Genomic DNA, 13,959 nt, shown 5'->3' with positions numbered 1-13,959 from the left:
CTGTGATACTAATGGTGTCAGAGTAACATTGTAACAGTGTGATACTAATGGTGTCAGAGTAACATTGTAACAGTGTGATACTAATGGTGTGAGAGTAACATTGTAACAGTGTGATACTAATGGTGTCAGAGTAACATTGTAACAGTGTGACACTTTGACAGTAACATTGTAACAAAGTACGAAAGTAACAAAATGTATCTGTACAGTGAACACTGTCACATCACAACATCATGACTTCATTATTCACAATATAAAAAGAGCAGGGAGATATTTTAAAATAAACCTTAGCTGGGAAGATCCTTTGCCAGTTTGTGTGTGTGTGTGTGTGTGTGTTTGTGTGTGTGTGTTTGTGTCTGAAAGTTCTCAGAAACACATCTTATCCTCTACATTCCATCTGATTGTCTATTTATAACCACACAGGACAAAATGTCAAGCATAGGAATCACTCACTCACACACACACACACACACACACACTAGCCATGGATGGCTGTGTGTGTGTGTGTGTGTGTGTGTGTGTGTGTGTTAGCACAGAATACCTCCAGACTTTGATCATTTGTATGTTCTGAGATTGTATTATAAATATTTATTGATCGTTTATTGATTATTTATAAACAATCAATTATATTGAAGTCCAAGAAAATGTACTACTACACAAATATTGGCAATTGGCATGTATCTCTCTCTCTCTCTCTCTCTCTCTCTCACACACACACACACACACACACACACACATGAAATGAGAACATTTTGTTGTTCAACAGACTGAAATTGAAACAAAAATGTGAACTATCCCTCCTGTTCCCAGAACCCCTCTTTCACACTCCGGGTCCTGGAATATGGCCATGATGTTGGAGTGTTTCTGTGTGAATTCGTGTCCATTTATTCTGTAGAGTGTTTATGGGTCAGACAGTGATGTTCAGCGCTGGACTGGGACCAAAAAACGGCCCAGACTTTTTCTACAGTTTTCCCGCAGTTTTGAACAAACGCCTTGGCCTTCGCTCCTCCGTTTCTCCGGCCGCTCTGTGTCTCCACCCACTTCAGCTCTCCTCTCCCCTCCCCCTCTAACATGACACCGGCTGATGATTGGCTGTTCTGCCTTAAGTCCCGCCTCTCGTGGTGTGTTAGATTTATCGGTCAGCTCGTGCAGAGGAGGCGGGAACTTAAGGTTGTTATGATTATTTACATCTTTGTTTTCCAGCTACTTTAAATGTTTATGCTTTTGAGGTTTTTTAAATAAGCTTGATATATGTTTGGGAAGATGTTCTGTTTATGTTTTGTTAACATGTCGAATGTTTTCTGTATTATATTTCGTTTTTTAGACTAATGCTAATTGCTAATTGGGATAGTGTTCAGTAGCTAAATTCAGTTATGTGTGTGGCATCAGTGCATAAAGTAACAGAGGAGGAACAAATTGACAATGTTAAACAATGTATTTATGGGTTTATTGCCAGTGCAATTGATTTTGATATATTGAGCATTGTTTGTTCATTAGCTGACCTGCCTGTTGTGTTTGATTGGATCTGTGAGGAGAAAAAAGTGAGAAATAATGTCAGTTTGCATGTTGACTATGGAAGAATATTATTATAATGTTTAAAAACAGTAAATTGTTAAATTATTTATACTATTATTTAATTTTTTATACTTTTGTTTATATTATTTAGAAAAAGCTTTTTGTCAGGACTTTTTTGTTTTATATCTTCATTGCTTATTTGCTTATCTGCAGTCCCAGTCCAGTCAGACCCATGTATCAGTCCCAGTCCTGTCAGACCCATGTATCAGTCCCAGTCCTGTCAGACCCATGTATCAGTCCCAGTCCTGTCAGACCCATGTATCAGTCCCAGTCCAGTCAGACCCATGTATCAGTCCCAGTCCAGTCAGACCCATGTATCCGTCCCAGTCCTGTCAGACCCATGTATCAGTCCCAGTCCAGTCAGACCCATGTATCCGTCCCAGTCCAGTCAGACCCATGTATCAGTCCCAGTCCAGTCAGACCCATGTATCAGTCCCAGTCCAGTCAGACCCATGTATCCGTCCCAGTCCTGTCAGACCCATGTATCAGTCCCAGTCCAGTCAGACCCATGTATCCGTCCCAGTCCAGTCAGACCCATGTATCAGTCCCAGTCCAGTCAGACCCATGTATCAGTCCCAGTCCAGTCAGACCCATGTATCAGTCCCAGTCCAGTCAGACCCATGTATCAGTCCCAGTCCTGTCAGACCCATGTATCAGTCCCAGTCCAGTCAGACCCATGTATCAGTCCCAGTCCAGTCAGACCCATGTATCAGTCCCAGTCCAGTCAGACCCATGTATCAGTCCCAGTCCTGTCAGACCCATGTATCAGTCCCAGTCCAGTCAGACCCATGTATCAGTCCCAGTCCAGTCAGACCCATGTATCAGTCCCAGTCCTGTCAGACCCATGTATCAGTCCCAGTCCTGTCAGACCCATGTATCAGTCCCAGTCCAGTCAGACCCATGTATCAGTCCCAGTCCAGTCAGACCCATGTATCAGTCCCAGTCCTGTCAGACCCATGTATCAGTCCCAGTCCTGTCAGACCCATGTATCAGTCCCAGTCCAGTCAGACCCATGTATCAGTCCCAGTCCAGTCAGACCCATGTATCCGTCCCAGTCCTGTCAGACCCATGTATCAGTCCCAGTCCAGTCAGACCCATGTATCCGTCCCAGTCCAGTCAGACCCATGTATCAGTCCCAGTCCAGTCAGACCCATGTATCAGTCCCAGTCCAGTCAGACCCATGTATCAGTCCCAGTCCTGTCAGACCCATGTATCAGTCCCAGTCCAGTCAGACCCATGTATCAGTCCCAGTCCAGTCAGACCCATGTATCAGTCCCAGTCCAGTCAGACCCATGTATCAGTCCCAGTCCTGTCAGACCCATGTATCAGTCCCAGTCCAGTCAGACCCATGTATCAGTCCCAGTCCAGTCAGACCCATGTATCCGTCCCAGTCCAGTCAGACCCATGTATCAGTCCCAGTCCTGTCAGACCCATGTATCAGTCCCAGTCCTGTCAGACCCATGTATCAGTCCCAGTCCAGTCAGACCCATGTATCAGTCCCAGTCCAGTCAGACCCATGTATCAGTCCCAGTCCAGTCAGACCCATGTATCAGTCCCAGTCCTGTCAGACCCATGTATCAGTCCCAGTCCAGTCAGACCCATGTATCAGTCCCAGTCCAGTCAGACCCATCTATCAGTCCCAGTCCAGTCAGACCCATCTATCAGTCCCAGTCCAGTCAGACCCATGTATCAGTCCCAGTCCAGTCAGACCCATGTATCAGTCCCAGTCCTGTCAGACCCATGTATCAGTCCCAGTCCAGTCAGACCCATGTATCAGTCCCAGTCCAGTCAGACCCATGTATCAGTCCCAGTCCTGTCAGACCCATGTATCAGTCCCAGTCCAGTCAGACCCATGTATCAGTCCCAGTCCAGTCAGACCCATGTATCAGTCCCAGTCCAGTCAGACCCATGTATCCGTCCCAGTCCAGTCAGACCCATGTATCAGTCCCAGTCCTGTCAGACCCATGTATCAGTCCCAGTCCTGTCAGACCCATGTATCAGTCCCAGTCCAGTCAGACCCATGTATCAGTCCCAGTCCAGTCAGACCCATGTATCAGTCCCAGTCCAGTCAGACCCATGTATCAGTCCCAGTCCTGTCAGACCCATGTATCAGTCCCAGTCCTGTCAGACCCATGTATCAGTCCCAGTCCTGTCAGACCCATGTATCAGTCCCGGTCCAGTCAGACCCATGTATCAGTCCCAGTCCAGTCAGACCCATGTATCAGTCCCAGTCCAGTCAGACCCATGTATCAGTCCCAGTCCTGTCAGACCCATGTATCAGTCCCAGTCCTGTCAGACCCATGTATCAGTCCCAGTCCAGTCAGACCCATCTATCAGTCCCAGTCCAGTCAGACCCATGTATCAGTCCCAGTCCAGTCAGACCCATGCCACTATTAAAGGTCCTACACATTATATTTTTCATTAAATTTTATGATCTTTAGGGTCCTAATGAAAAGTTTGTATTATGCGTTAATTAAAAATTCAAAAGGATTGTGTAAAAAAAACACTACTTTTACCTGGTAAAAACTAGCTCTGTTCTCAGCAACCTGTTTTAGTACATGCTAATTTAAATGCTCATGACCTCTGCTGAGCCCGCCGGTTCTGTGGGGCGTGACACGTAGGGTATAGCCACGGAAGTGTGGTCCAGTGCGGGTAATGCAGTCCAAACTGGAAAACGCTGGAATATAGAGCCTGAGCCTGTTTTCTTCAGTCGTTTTTGGTTTGATTTAAGTACGGAACCTACGCGGAAGTTTGTAATATCGCCTGACAACGCAGAAATTAAAAGAATGGACATGCATCGACTCGATTGTCTTTCTCATCACTGCATGGGCATGAATTAACGGGCTGTTACGCTGCCGCGGCAACAACAACAAAAGCGGAGAAACTTACCGAGAGAGATACGGACGCGATGTGTTTACTGATGTGTTTACATGACTTCTTAATCTTCGACAGACATCGTTATAAACCATCTAATGTAACAAAGGTAAGCATAATATAGTTTTCCGACTACGTACACAGTTTGCAACTAGACAGTCACCTTAATGAATTGTTTATTATAAACGGGCGATTAGGGATTATATAGAGACGGATGTACATAGAGAAGAAGCCATAACCATGTTCTATGAGAGTATAAGTTAACTTACACTCCGCATTCATCGTGATTATTAGAAAAGGCGATCTGCAAAGAGTCATAGTAAAATAAATCACACTCACCGAGCCTGGTGAAGAAGAAGCAGGAACACGAAGCGTTAGTACAGATCCGATTTTTAGGAGCAGCTTCCTAGTAAAACCTGCTTTATATTGACCCACGTTTATAAAGCAGTCTGGTAAAAAATTATTATCGCAAACATGAACGCATTTAGGTAAATCAGCGGGGACGTTAGCTTTAAAAACTAAATTCAGCCACTGCGTCCTCAGTGGCTCAGATACCTAACCCTAGGTAGGTACCCTAGGTCACTAACCCTAGGTAGTGAATGACGACTGCTGTGTTCGCTATTACACCCAACAACTGTACACAACAATCGCTTAGGCGTCATTTTGCTCCAGCGGCGAAAAAACAATGGCCGACAGCTTCTTCTCACTCGGGGCGGGTCTTTGCTAAAACACCAGTGTCAATCAACTTGTGTAGGAACGCCCTCTTGTGGTGTGGCGTCACACGGCAAGGCTTTTGTGATTGGCCTGATTTCAGAAGGGGCGTGTTATTGTAATAAACGAAAAGAAAACCACTGGGCAGCTCTTTATCATCGTAGAGTGGTTGTGTACACACTCTCCTAACACACAGTTCAGTCCAAACAGCTTAAAAAAGTGCATGTAGGACCGTATGACCCCTTTAAGCTTCCCACTGTCCTTTTGTCACACAGTATCATTAAGATGCAGAAAAGAAAGAGGCAGGAGAAGATTGACACCTTTTTCAAGAGAAATCCTGTAAGTGAAGTTGAGAGATGAAAGTTGAATAATGTTGACATTAAACAACAGTAGCCTATTACCATTAGTGCCGTGTACATAAAGACAAGCTGGACAGGGGAAACAGAGAAAAGCTTGCTGAGCAGTTTGTCTCTTGTAAGGAAAACAGAATGAGCACTTTTGGTTCTTTTAAATGAGAGATATAGTTGGTCTTATATTATTTGGTCAGTTGTTGTTGGTTGCATTTATATATGTACATAGTTGTTTAAATTTTTGTTCTGAATATACAGTATGTTGTTTGTATGAAATGTTGTCTGTATATTTGGAGTAACAAAATAATTTCTCCCTGAGATTATTAAAGCATTTCTGATTCTAAATCTTTAGTAAGTCTAGGGTCAAGTGTGTTCTGAGTGTGTTTTAGTATCACTCTAGTATCACTATCACTCATTTAAACTGAAAGCTTTTTATATCTTGTATGTTAATACCTTTTGTACCCTTCGTCATTGTATTTATCATTTTTATTCTTAACAAACAAACCACATTCATCCCCCACACTTTTGAAAAGCTTGCTACGCCCCTGACATCAAAGGATAGATACGCTCACTGTTTTGTTGCAAACATTAAACCACAGAAACCTGCATGGAAGCGAATAACTTTGGTAAAAAAAAATAATATATTATTATTATTATTATTATTATTATTATTATTATACAGTCTTTTATTAGCAATTCTCTCTCTCTCTCTCTCTCTCTCTCATTAAATTCTCCTAGCTATTACTACAGTATTATAATTTAATTGTGATTGCTAATAATGTAGAATTATATATATAATAACGCATACATTACATTTTATATTTTATTTAAATCACTTTAGCAGCAGTAATGTTTTTATTCATTTTTATTAAATCGCATTTTTCGGAATACATCGCGGCTTCCGTAACTCAACCCTCAGCTCTATGGCTCGGTCTCAATCCGATTACTTTTCAATCCGCTAGGTGGTGTTCTAACGCAGTGCCCTCCTGAGGTACACGCGGCCGCTCTGGTACACTATATCGGAGTGTATAATGAGGATTGGGACGCGTCCCGTGTGTCAGGCAGCGCAGGGCTGAAGTGAGAGATCAGTTAGAGCTAAACGCTTCACTAGTGTGTGTGTGTGTGTGTGTGTGTGTGAAGCAGTTACTCAGCCTGTTTACCTCAGCGGGTGAGTGAGTGAATATTTATCTGTGTTTCCGCTCATTACTTTACAGTTTAACACACTGACAGATCTGCGTTAGAGCTATAATGCTAACTAGTTAGCCTGTGACCTAGCACATGCACGTGCGCTTCATACACACTGTGCAGTTTTACACAGTGAACTTGTGTGTGTGTGTTTTTATTTATTTATTATTAATACTTGTTAAATTAATCAGTATAACACTGCCTGGAGGTAAACAGAAACATAAAATAAATTGCGTCATGATTTTGTGTTTTATCTTTCCGACCCTGAGTGGGCGTGGTCACTCACTAATGAGTCGATTCAGTTCAAATGAACCGACTCACAGAGAAAATGTTAAATCTGCAGCAGGAGTTCATTTCATTTTCACTTTTTATTAACGATTGAGTTTTTTTTAGTTAATTGTTATTATACATACCTGATAGAAATATAATTAAATGCTGAAACAAGTACAATACTGACATCTACAGGAGTCACTTATGTGGGAATCGATTCTGTGCCAAATCGCAAGGAGTTGTTTAAAACTGGTTTGGGAGGAGTACTGAATGAACTGTTTGTGTGTGTGTGTGTGTGTGTGTGTGTGTGTGAGAGACAGGTGTATGCAGGTGAGGTGGGCGTGGCGTACGGCTCTGACATCACTGCGCTCCTCTCATTCCCTCAGACGACTCACCCTCGGACACATTCACTCCTGCAGACGTCTCGACACCATGGAGACGGAGGGCGTGTCCCCTGACGCCGCAGATGGGTGTGGCCTGAGACCCGGCGAGACGGTGGTGAAGGAGGGAAAAGCAGCAGTCCTGTTCCCTGGCACTAACGAGGTTTTCTACAACCCAGTGCAGGAGTTTAACAGAGATCTCACGTGAGAGACACGCCATCAGCTGCTGATAGTCACATGACCTTTCAGCTCCGCCCTAATCATCATCATGTGATCACCACTCAGCATTAATGCATGCAGGCTACATGTCAGTAGATTTAAATGACTCTGTGTGTGTGTGTGTAGGTGTGCAGTTATGACGGAGTTTACGCGAGAGACACTGGCCCAGAGAGGAGTGCGCATCATCGTCCCCGGAGAGAAGGACAGAGTGGTTGTGTCCCTGACGAAGGACGAGAAGAATGGAAAGGAGACGGAGCAGGAGGAGGACAGAAAGGAGGCGGAGTTTAAGACCGCGGCGGTCGGGGAGCGCTGTGAGGAGGGGCTGTGTGTGCTGGAGGGATTGGCGGCTTCGGGCCTGCGCTCAATGCGATTCGCTCTCGAGGTGCCGGGACTAAAGCGTGTGACAGCCAATGACTTCTCAGCTAAAGCTGCTGACCTCATCACACGCAACACACACCACAACAACCTCACACACCTGGTGGAGACGCAGAACAGAGACGCCAGGTAACACACACACAGACACAGACACACACACACACACACACACACACACACACACAGACAGATAGACAGACAGGTTGTTCTCCCTGCAGCATGCTCATGTACGAGGCCAGAGGGAAGAACGCCCGCTATGATGTCATTGATCTGGATCCGTATGGAAGCCCCGCCCATTTCCTGGACGCTGCAGTTCAGGCTGTTGGTGAAGGAGGTGAGTCGAAGACCCCCCCCCTCCCCCCCACAGTACCTTTATAACCGCCGTGTGATGACATGCGTGCTCTCTCTCTCTCTCTCTCCCTCTCCCTCTCTCTCTCTCTCTCTCTCCTTCTCTCCCTCTCTCCTCTCTCTCTCTCTCTCTCTCTCCTTCTCTCTCTCCCTCTCTCCTCTCTCTCTCTCTCTCTCTCTCTCTCTCCTTCTCTCTCTCTCTCCCTCTCTCTCTCTCTCTCTCTCCTTCTCCCTCTCTCCTTCTCTCTCCTTCTCCCTCTCTCCTTCTCTCTCTCTCCCTCTCTCCTTCTCTCTCCTTCTCTCTCTCTCCCTCTCTCTTCTTCTCTCTCTCTCTCTCTCCTTCTCCCTCTCTCCTTCTCTCTCCTTCTCCCTCTCTCCTTCTCTCTCTCTCCCTCTCCCTCTCTCCTTCTCTCTCCTTCTCTCTCTCTCCCTCTCTCTTCTTCTCTCTCTCTCTCTCTCTCTCTCTCTCTGCAGGTCTCCTGTGTATCACCTGTACAGACATGGCGGTGATGGCGGGAAACAGCGGCGAGACGTGTTACAGCAAATACGGCTCCGTCTCCATCAAGTCCAAGTCCTGCCACGAGATGGTGAGGGGGGGGGCTCAAGTCAAAGGGTTGGAGTCGGGGGTGTCGGATAGTTTTGTGTTCATACAAGTGTGTGTGTGTGTGTGTGTGTGTGTGTGTGTGAAGGCCCTGAGGATTATCCTTCACAGTCTGGATCAGCGTGCTAACGTGTACCAGCGCTACATCCAGCCCTTACTGAGCGTCAGTGTCGACTTCTACATCCGCGTGTTCGTCAGGGTCAGAACAGGTCAGGCTACTGTCAAGAACTCGGCCAGGTAACACACACACACACACACACACACACACACACACACACACACACACACACACAGCTATTCGTGTATATAAAGCACGTCTATTCACAATATACACTGGATTAAACTGTGTGTGTGTGTGTGTGTGTGTGTGTGTGCAGTAAGCAAGCGTTGGTGTATAACTGTGTTGGCTGTGGAGCGTTTCACCTGCAGAGAATGGGCAAGAAAACAAGCCAGGGGAAAAAGTAAGACTATCTCTCTCTCTCACACACACACACACACACGCACACACACACACACACACACACACACACCCCTCCCTGATGCTCAGAAAATATCCCTTCAGTCTGAGTGTTTGGGGGTGGGGCTTTGTGTGAGCTGTCATTTTTGAGCCAATCAGATCCTGTATTCTACACTTTCAGCAGGATTACAAAAAAGGTTGATTGATGTTGATGTTTAGTCCAATCAGGATCGCAGGAGAACATGAGTCAGAATGTTTATAATGTTCATGATAAACAATTTATATTTCCATCCAGATTGTTTTTAACACTGTGTGTGTGTGTGTGTGTGTGTGTTGCAGTATGAAGTACTCGGCTGCTACAGGCCCCCCTGTGGGAGAATCGTGTCCACACTGCGGTCAGAGACATCAGGTCTGATCTGAATGTGTTATAATATCATCATTAGTAGCCTGTTGGCTCCGCCTCTCTTAATCAGAGCACAGGAATAGTCATGGAAATGTGTATGAATTAGCACAGTAACGTGGGCTCTGTGTGTGTGTGTGTGTGTGTGTGTGTGTGTGTGTTAGCTTGGCGGTCCGATCTGGGCCGATCCCATCCACGATGTGGAGTTTGTTCAGAAAGTTCTGGCTGCGGTTTCTGGGAACCCGTCTCGCTTCGGCACGTCCAAACGCATCGAGGGAGTTCTCAGTATGGTCACTGAGGTACACATGTTACTGCTGTGTGTGTGTGTGTGTGTGTGTGTGTGTGTGTGTGAGGATATAAAGTGTGTGTGATCTTCTCATACAGGAGCTGCAGGATGTTCCTCTCTACTACGTTCTGGATCAGCTGAGCAGCACTATCCACTGTAACACACCCTCCATGCTGCAGTTCAGGTGACACACACACACACACACACACACCTAGTCTGGCTGTGCTGTACGTTGTGGCCCAACATCGTGCTGCTGCTGCTGATCTCTCTCTCTCTCGCCCCCTGTAGGTCAGCAGTGTTACATGCAGGTCACAGAGTGTCTCTGTCTCACGCCTGTAAGAACGCAGTGAAGACAGACGCTCCTGCTGCAGTCCTGTGGGACATCATGCGCTGCTGGGTTAGTGTCCCCATACCCAACCACCCAATAACCTTATGCCCTGTATCATACTCCCTACACCCTATACACTACACCCTGCTTCCTATCCTTATACTCTAACCTCTACACCCTAAACCTTGAACCCTACACATCTTTCCCTATACCCTACTCCCTACTCTGTACCCTGTGTAAGTGTTCATATCATTATGCACACATCATCATCATCAGTTCACTCAGGGTGTATCCCACCCCACACACCCCAATACACTCCTCTCTTACACTGGAGTGTGTGTGTGTGTGTGTGTGTGTGTGTGTAGGAAAAGAAAAACCCAGTGAGGAGAGAGAGATTATCAGAGACGAGTCCAGCGTTCCGTATTCTCTCCACAGAACCTACGTAAGGACTTACACACACACACACACACACACTGTAACACTCTGTAACACTCTGTAACACTCTGTGCCGTGTTTCAGTGTTCAGGCGTGTTTTGACGTGAGAGACGATGCAAATCCTCAGTCACGTAAACGTCACCTCACACGCTTCCAGGAGAACCCGCAGGCTAACTGGGGTCCTAAAGCTCGCGCCAAGTCTGGGTCAGTGTACACAAGTGTACACACACACACACACACACACACACACAGACAGACAAACAGTTAAATACAGCAATAATGATACATAAGTCATTTGAGAGCTCATTATATCAGCAGTGTGTGGCATCTTTCTTAGCATATTCGTGTGTGTGTGTGTGTGTGTGTGTGTGTGTAGTGGCAGTATATCTTCTGACCTGGAGGATAAGAGGAAGAAGTTTCAGGGGAAAAGGAAGAACCAGATCACGGATTCCTCTCAGCTTAAAAACTTTCCCTGCAAGAAGTTCCGCAAGGTGCCAATCAGGACGTCGAGGGGCGTCGCCGCTCGCGTCCAGACACGCCCACACATCATTTAAATATTCAATGATGCACTATGAATAATAACACACCTGCTGGGAATAGTGAGAGTGTTTTCTCCACATGTAGGGAACCTGCACCTACGGGGACAAGTGCTGCTTCTCCCATGATGCCGAGCAGCAGCAGCCCGAGGCAGAAGAGCAGACGGCGGCGTGAGGAGGAGGAAGAGGAGGAAGATGAAGGATGACCGAGCTTTATGTTCACAGAGGTGTGTGTGTGATGGAGCACAGCCCTTAACACTCATCCTGAGGTGGTCACATGGTCATGAAGGGCCCAGCTGATTGGTCAGTGACTGAGAGGAGCTCTGGGTCCTAAAGGAAGTCATTTTTTTTTTGTTGCTGCTTTTATAAAATTATTTTTTATGAGTTGATGTTTAAAGCGGAGAGAGTAAACCTTCATGCTGTTGCGTTACGCTTCAGCTCCAGGTGCGAGATTGTGTTGTATTTTTGTGCAAATAAACTCTGAGCGAACAATAACACACCTCTGTTCATTTAGTCTAAACACGTGAATAATGAGACACAGAGACGAGGTCATCTGATACTTAACTTCTGTCTTAAATCAAACACGTACACACTGTTCTAGAGGAGTGTGAGTGTATATACAGTAATGCAGATCAGAACCAGAAGGCAAGACTTCTAACAGACCCCACTGGGCCTGAAAGGCTCTCCTGGTGAAGAATACTTTAGCTTTCTTGGAAAAAAGTTTAGTAATAAAAATATTTATAAGTGTATGAGTGTGTGGTGTGTGTTCAGACACAAGCAAGGAAACGTGTGTGTGTTCAGTTGTGACATTTTCATTAAATCGTGAATTTATTCATAGAGTTTCACAAAAAAGTAAAAAAATATACAATTTGTAAAGCATTGCACCGTCACTGGGGTGACACCTGCCCTCCCACAATGCACTGCTGTAGGCGGGGTGGAGTTTCCTTATACTGTTAAACGTCTGAGTGTGAAAAGGAACAGTCCATTGTGGGTAGCACGTGTGTGTGTGTGTGTGTGTGTGAGATAAATGTAGACAGAGCATTTTAAACAGGACTGCAACATAGTATTACAATGTATGCTTTACACACACACACACACAGGTGTGTTAGAATTAAACTGGTCCCTACAGTGAAGAGCTGAAAATTTAAATCAATCAGCAAAAAAAAAAAAGAAAGTTATAAGTGCAGGCTTACACACACACACACACACACACACACACACACACACAGAGTAAGGTGTTTATTTCGAGCTTTACGTGTGACATGATCAGACACACAAACTGAACAAAGTCTAAATATAAAATGTTCTTATAATCCCCTAAAAGTTATAAATATCCAGATGTTGAGTGGGCGTGGCTCACAGGGCTAGTGAGAGCTAGGCCACACCCCCCTACAATCAGTTGGATTGGAGGATTTAATTTTAGTTTTGGTAGAAAATAATCCCAGAGTACAGTGATGTAAAGTCCCTGATTACACCGACAACAGTGCGATTGTGTGTGTGTGTGTGTGTGTGTGTGTGTGACGTTCTCTCAGTAACTCTCAGCTCTGATTGGCTGGTTGCCGTGGCACTGTGAGCTGTGATTGGTCGTTCATTTGCGTCGTACCCGCAGCAGGAAGGTGCGGATCTGCATGGGGTGGAGTGTGACCTCCCAGGGGGCGGGGTCTCCCTCACGCTCACGCAGGGGCGCCGGCGTCTCACCTGCAGCACCGAGGGGTCATTAACAACAGCATGACAACAGGAACACTTTATTTTATTCATTATTAACTCTAATAACACGTGTGTGTGTGTGTGTGTGTGTGTGTGTGTGTGTGAACATACTGCTGTTGGACTTCCATTCCATGCGCTTTATGTCTTCTTTCCACTGATTGGCTCCCAGACTCATCTCAGACACGCCCACTACCTCCAGTGTGGAAAACATTTTCTACACACACACACACACCAGTGTCAAATATTATAATTAGCTGGTAATGCTAACTGGAAAGCTAAGCTAATGCTAGTACAGTACAATATTCCACAGTGCTGTGAAAAAGTATTTGCCCCTCCTGCTTTCCTGGGTTCGTCACACTTCACAATCATTTCTGATCCTCATCAAACACAAAACAGTTCCTGAAGGAGAACGTTTACACACATCTCCTCGCTTTATCTCAAACTATAGTGTTATTGTCTCGAGATGATGATTTCTGTCCTCTATTAATTATCTTCACTGTGTGTTTTAATCATTGATGTGTGTATTGAATCATTACCACTGACTGGAGGATTTATAGATTCTGTTGAAATATTCCAACACTGGCTTGTTAGTTGTTTTAATGTTTGTGTTTATAATTAAGAAAAGAAGAAGGACTTCACTATTTGTTCTTTACATTTTCTTTCTACTCTAGATCTTCAGTTTATTTTCAAAGGTTTTCAGAGATGGAGATTATGTGCATAAACTTCCCCTTAAACATTTTTCAAACACACACACACACACATGAATGCCAATGATGAATAGAACCTTGCAGGACTTTACAGCTGTACGTTCATATTAACGGTGCTGCTTGCAGTGTTACGATCTAGTTGCTAGACTAAATGTGTCCACTAGATGGCAGCACAATGAGCTCTTGACTGGAGCTTTTTTTGTTGAAACTATTGGCTG

General features: G+C 45.2%; 2 protein-coding genes across 3 annotated transcripts in view; one reads left to right on the top strand and one right to left on the bottom strand.

The window, feature by feature from the left end:
* The first annotated feature begins 6,554 nt into the window (after positions 1–6,554).
* Positions 6,555–11,960, top strand: trmt1 (tRNA methyltransferase 1). Of its 2 annotated transcripts, none has more exons than XM_053492973.1 (15): positions 6,555–6,675; positions 7,283–7,546; positions 7,688–8,065; positions 8,155–8,270; positions 8,759–8,871; positions 8,974–9,122; positions 9,263–9,346; positions 9,682–9,751; positions 9,907–10,041; positions 10,127–10,212; positions 10,317–10,425; positions 10,722–10,798; positions 10,876–10,995; positions 11,168–11,282; positions 11,416–11,960. In XM_053492973.1, exons 2-15 carry the CDS (start codon positions 7,287–7,289, stop codon positions 11,500–11,502), a joined length of 1,899 nt encoding a protein of 632 aa, XP_053348948.1. In that variant the 5' UTR covers positions 6,555–6,675; positions 7,283–7,286; the 3' UTR covers positions 11,503–11,960. The 2 variants fall into 2 exon arrangements, with proteins under 2 accessions (XP_053348948.1, XP_053348949.1); XM_053492974.1 differs by having other exon boundaries at positions 6,557–6,675; positions 7,349–7,546.
* Positions 11,961–12,121: 161 nt separating this feature from the next.
* Positions 12,122–13,959, bottom strand: part of man2b1 (mannosidase, alpha, class 2B, member 1) — a 12,796-nt gene continuing 10,958 nt past the window's right edge. The window contains exons 22-23 of the mRNA XM_053492964.1: positions 13,146–13,248; positions 12,122–13,025 (exon numbers count right to left, since the gene is read on the bottom strand). Of these exons, the coding sequence (XP_053348939.1) occupies positions 12,916–13,025; positions 13,146–13,248 (213 nt within the window). The 3' untranslated portion in view covers positions 12,122–12,915. The remainder of the gene's footprint in view (positions 13,026–13,145; positions 13,249–13,959) is intronic.

The sequence above is a fragment of the Clarias gariepinus genome, chromosome 3, assembly GCF_024256425.1.
Source record: "Clarias gariepinus isolate MV-2021 ecotype Netherlands chromosome 3, CGAR_prim_01v2, whole genome shotgun sequence".
NCBI classification, from domain to species: domain Eukaryota; kingdom Metazoa; phylum Chordata; class Actinopteri; order Siluriformes; family Clariidae; genus Clarias; species Clarias gariepinus.
Note: the sequence above shows the minus strand (reverse complement) of the source record. Positions and strands in the feature narration are given on the sequence as shown.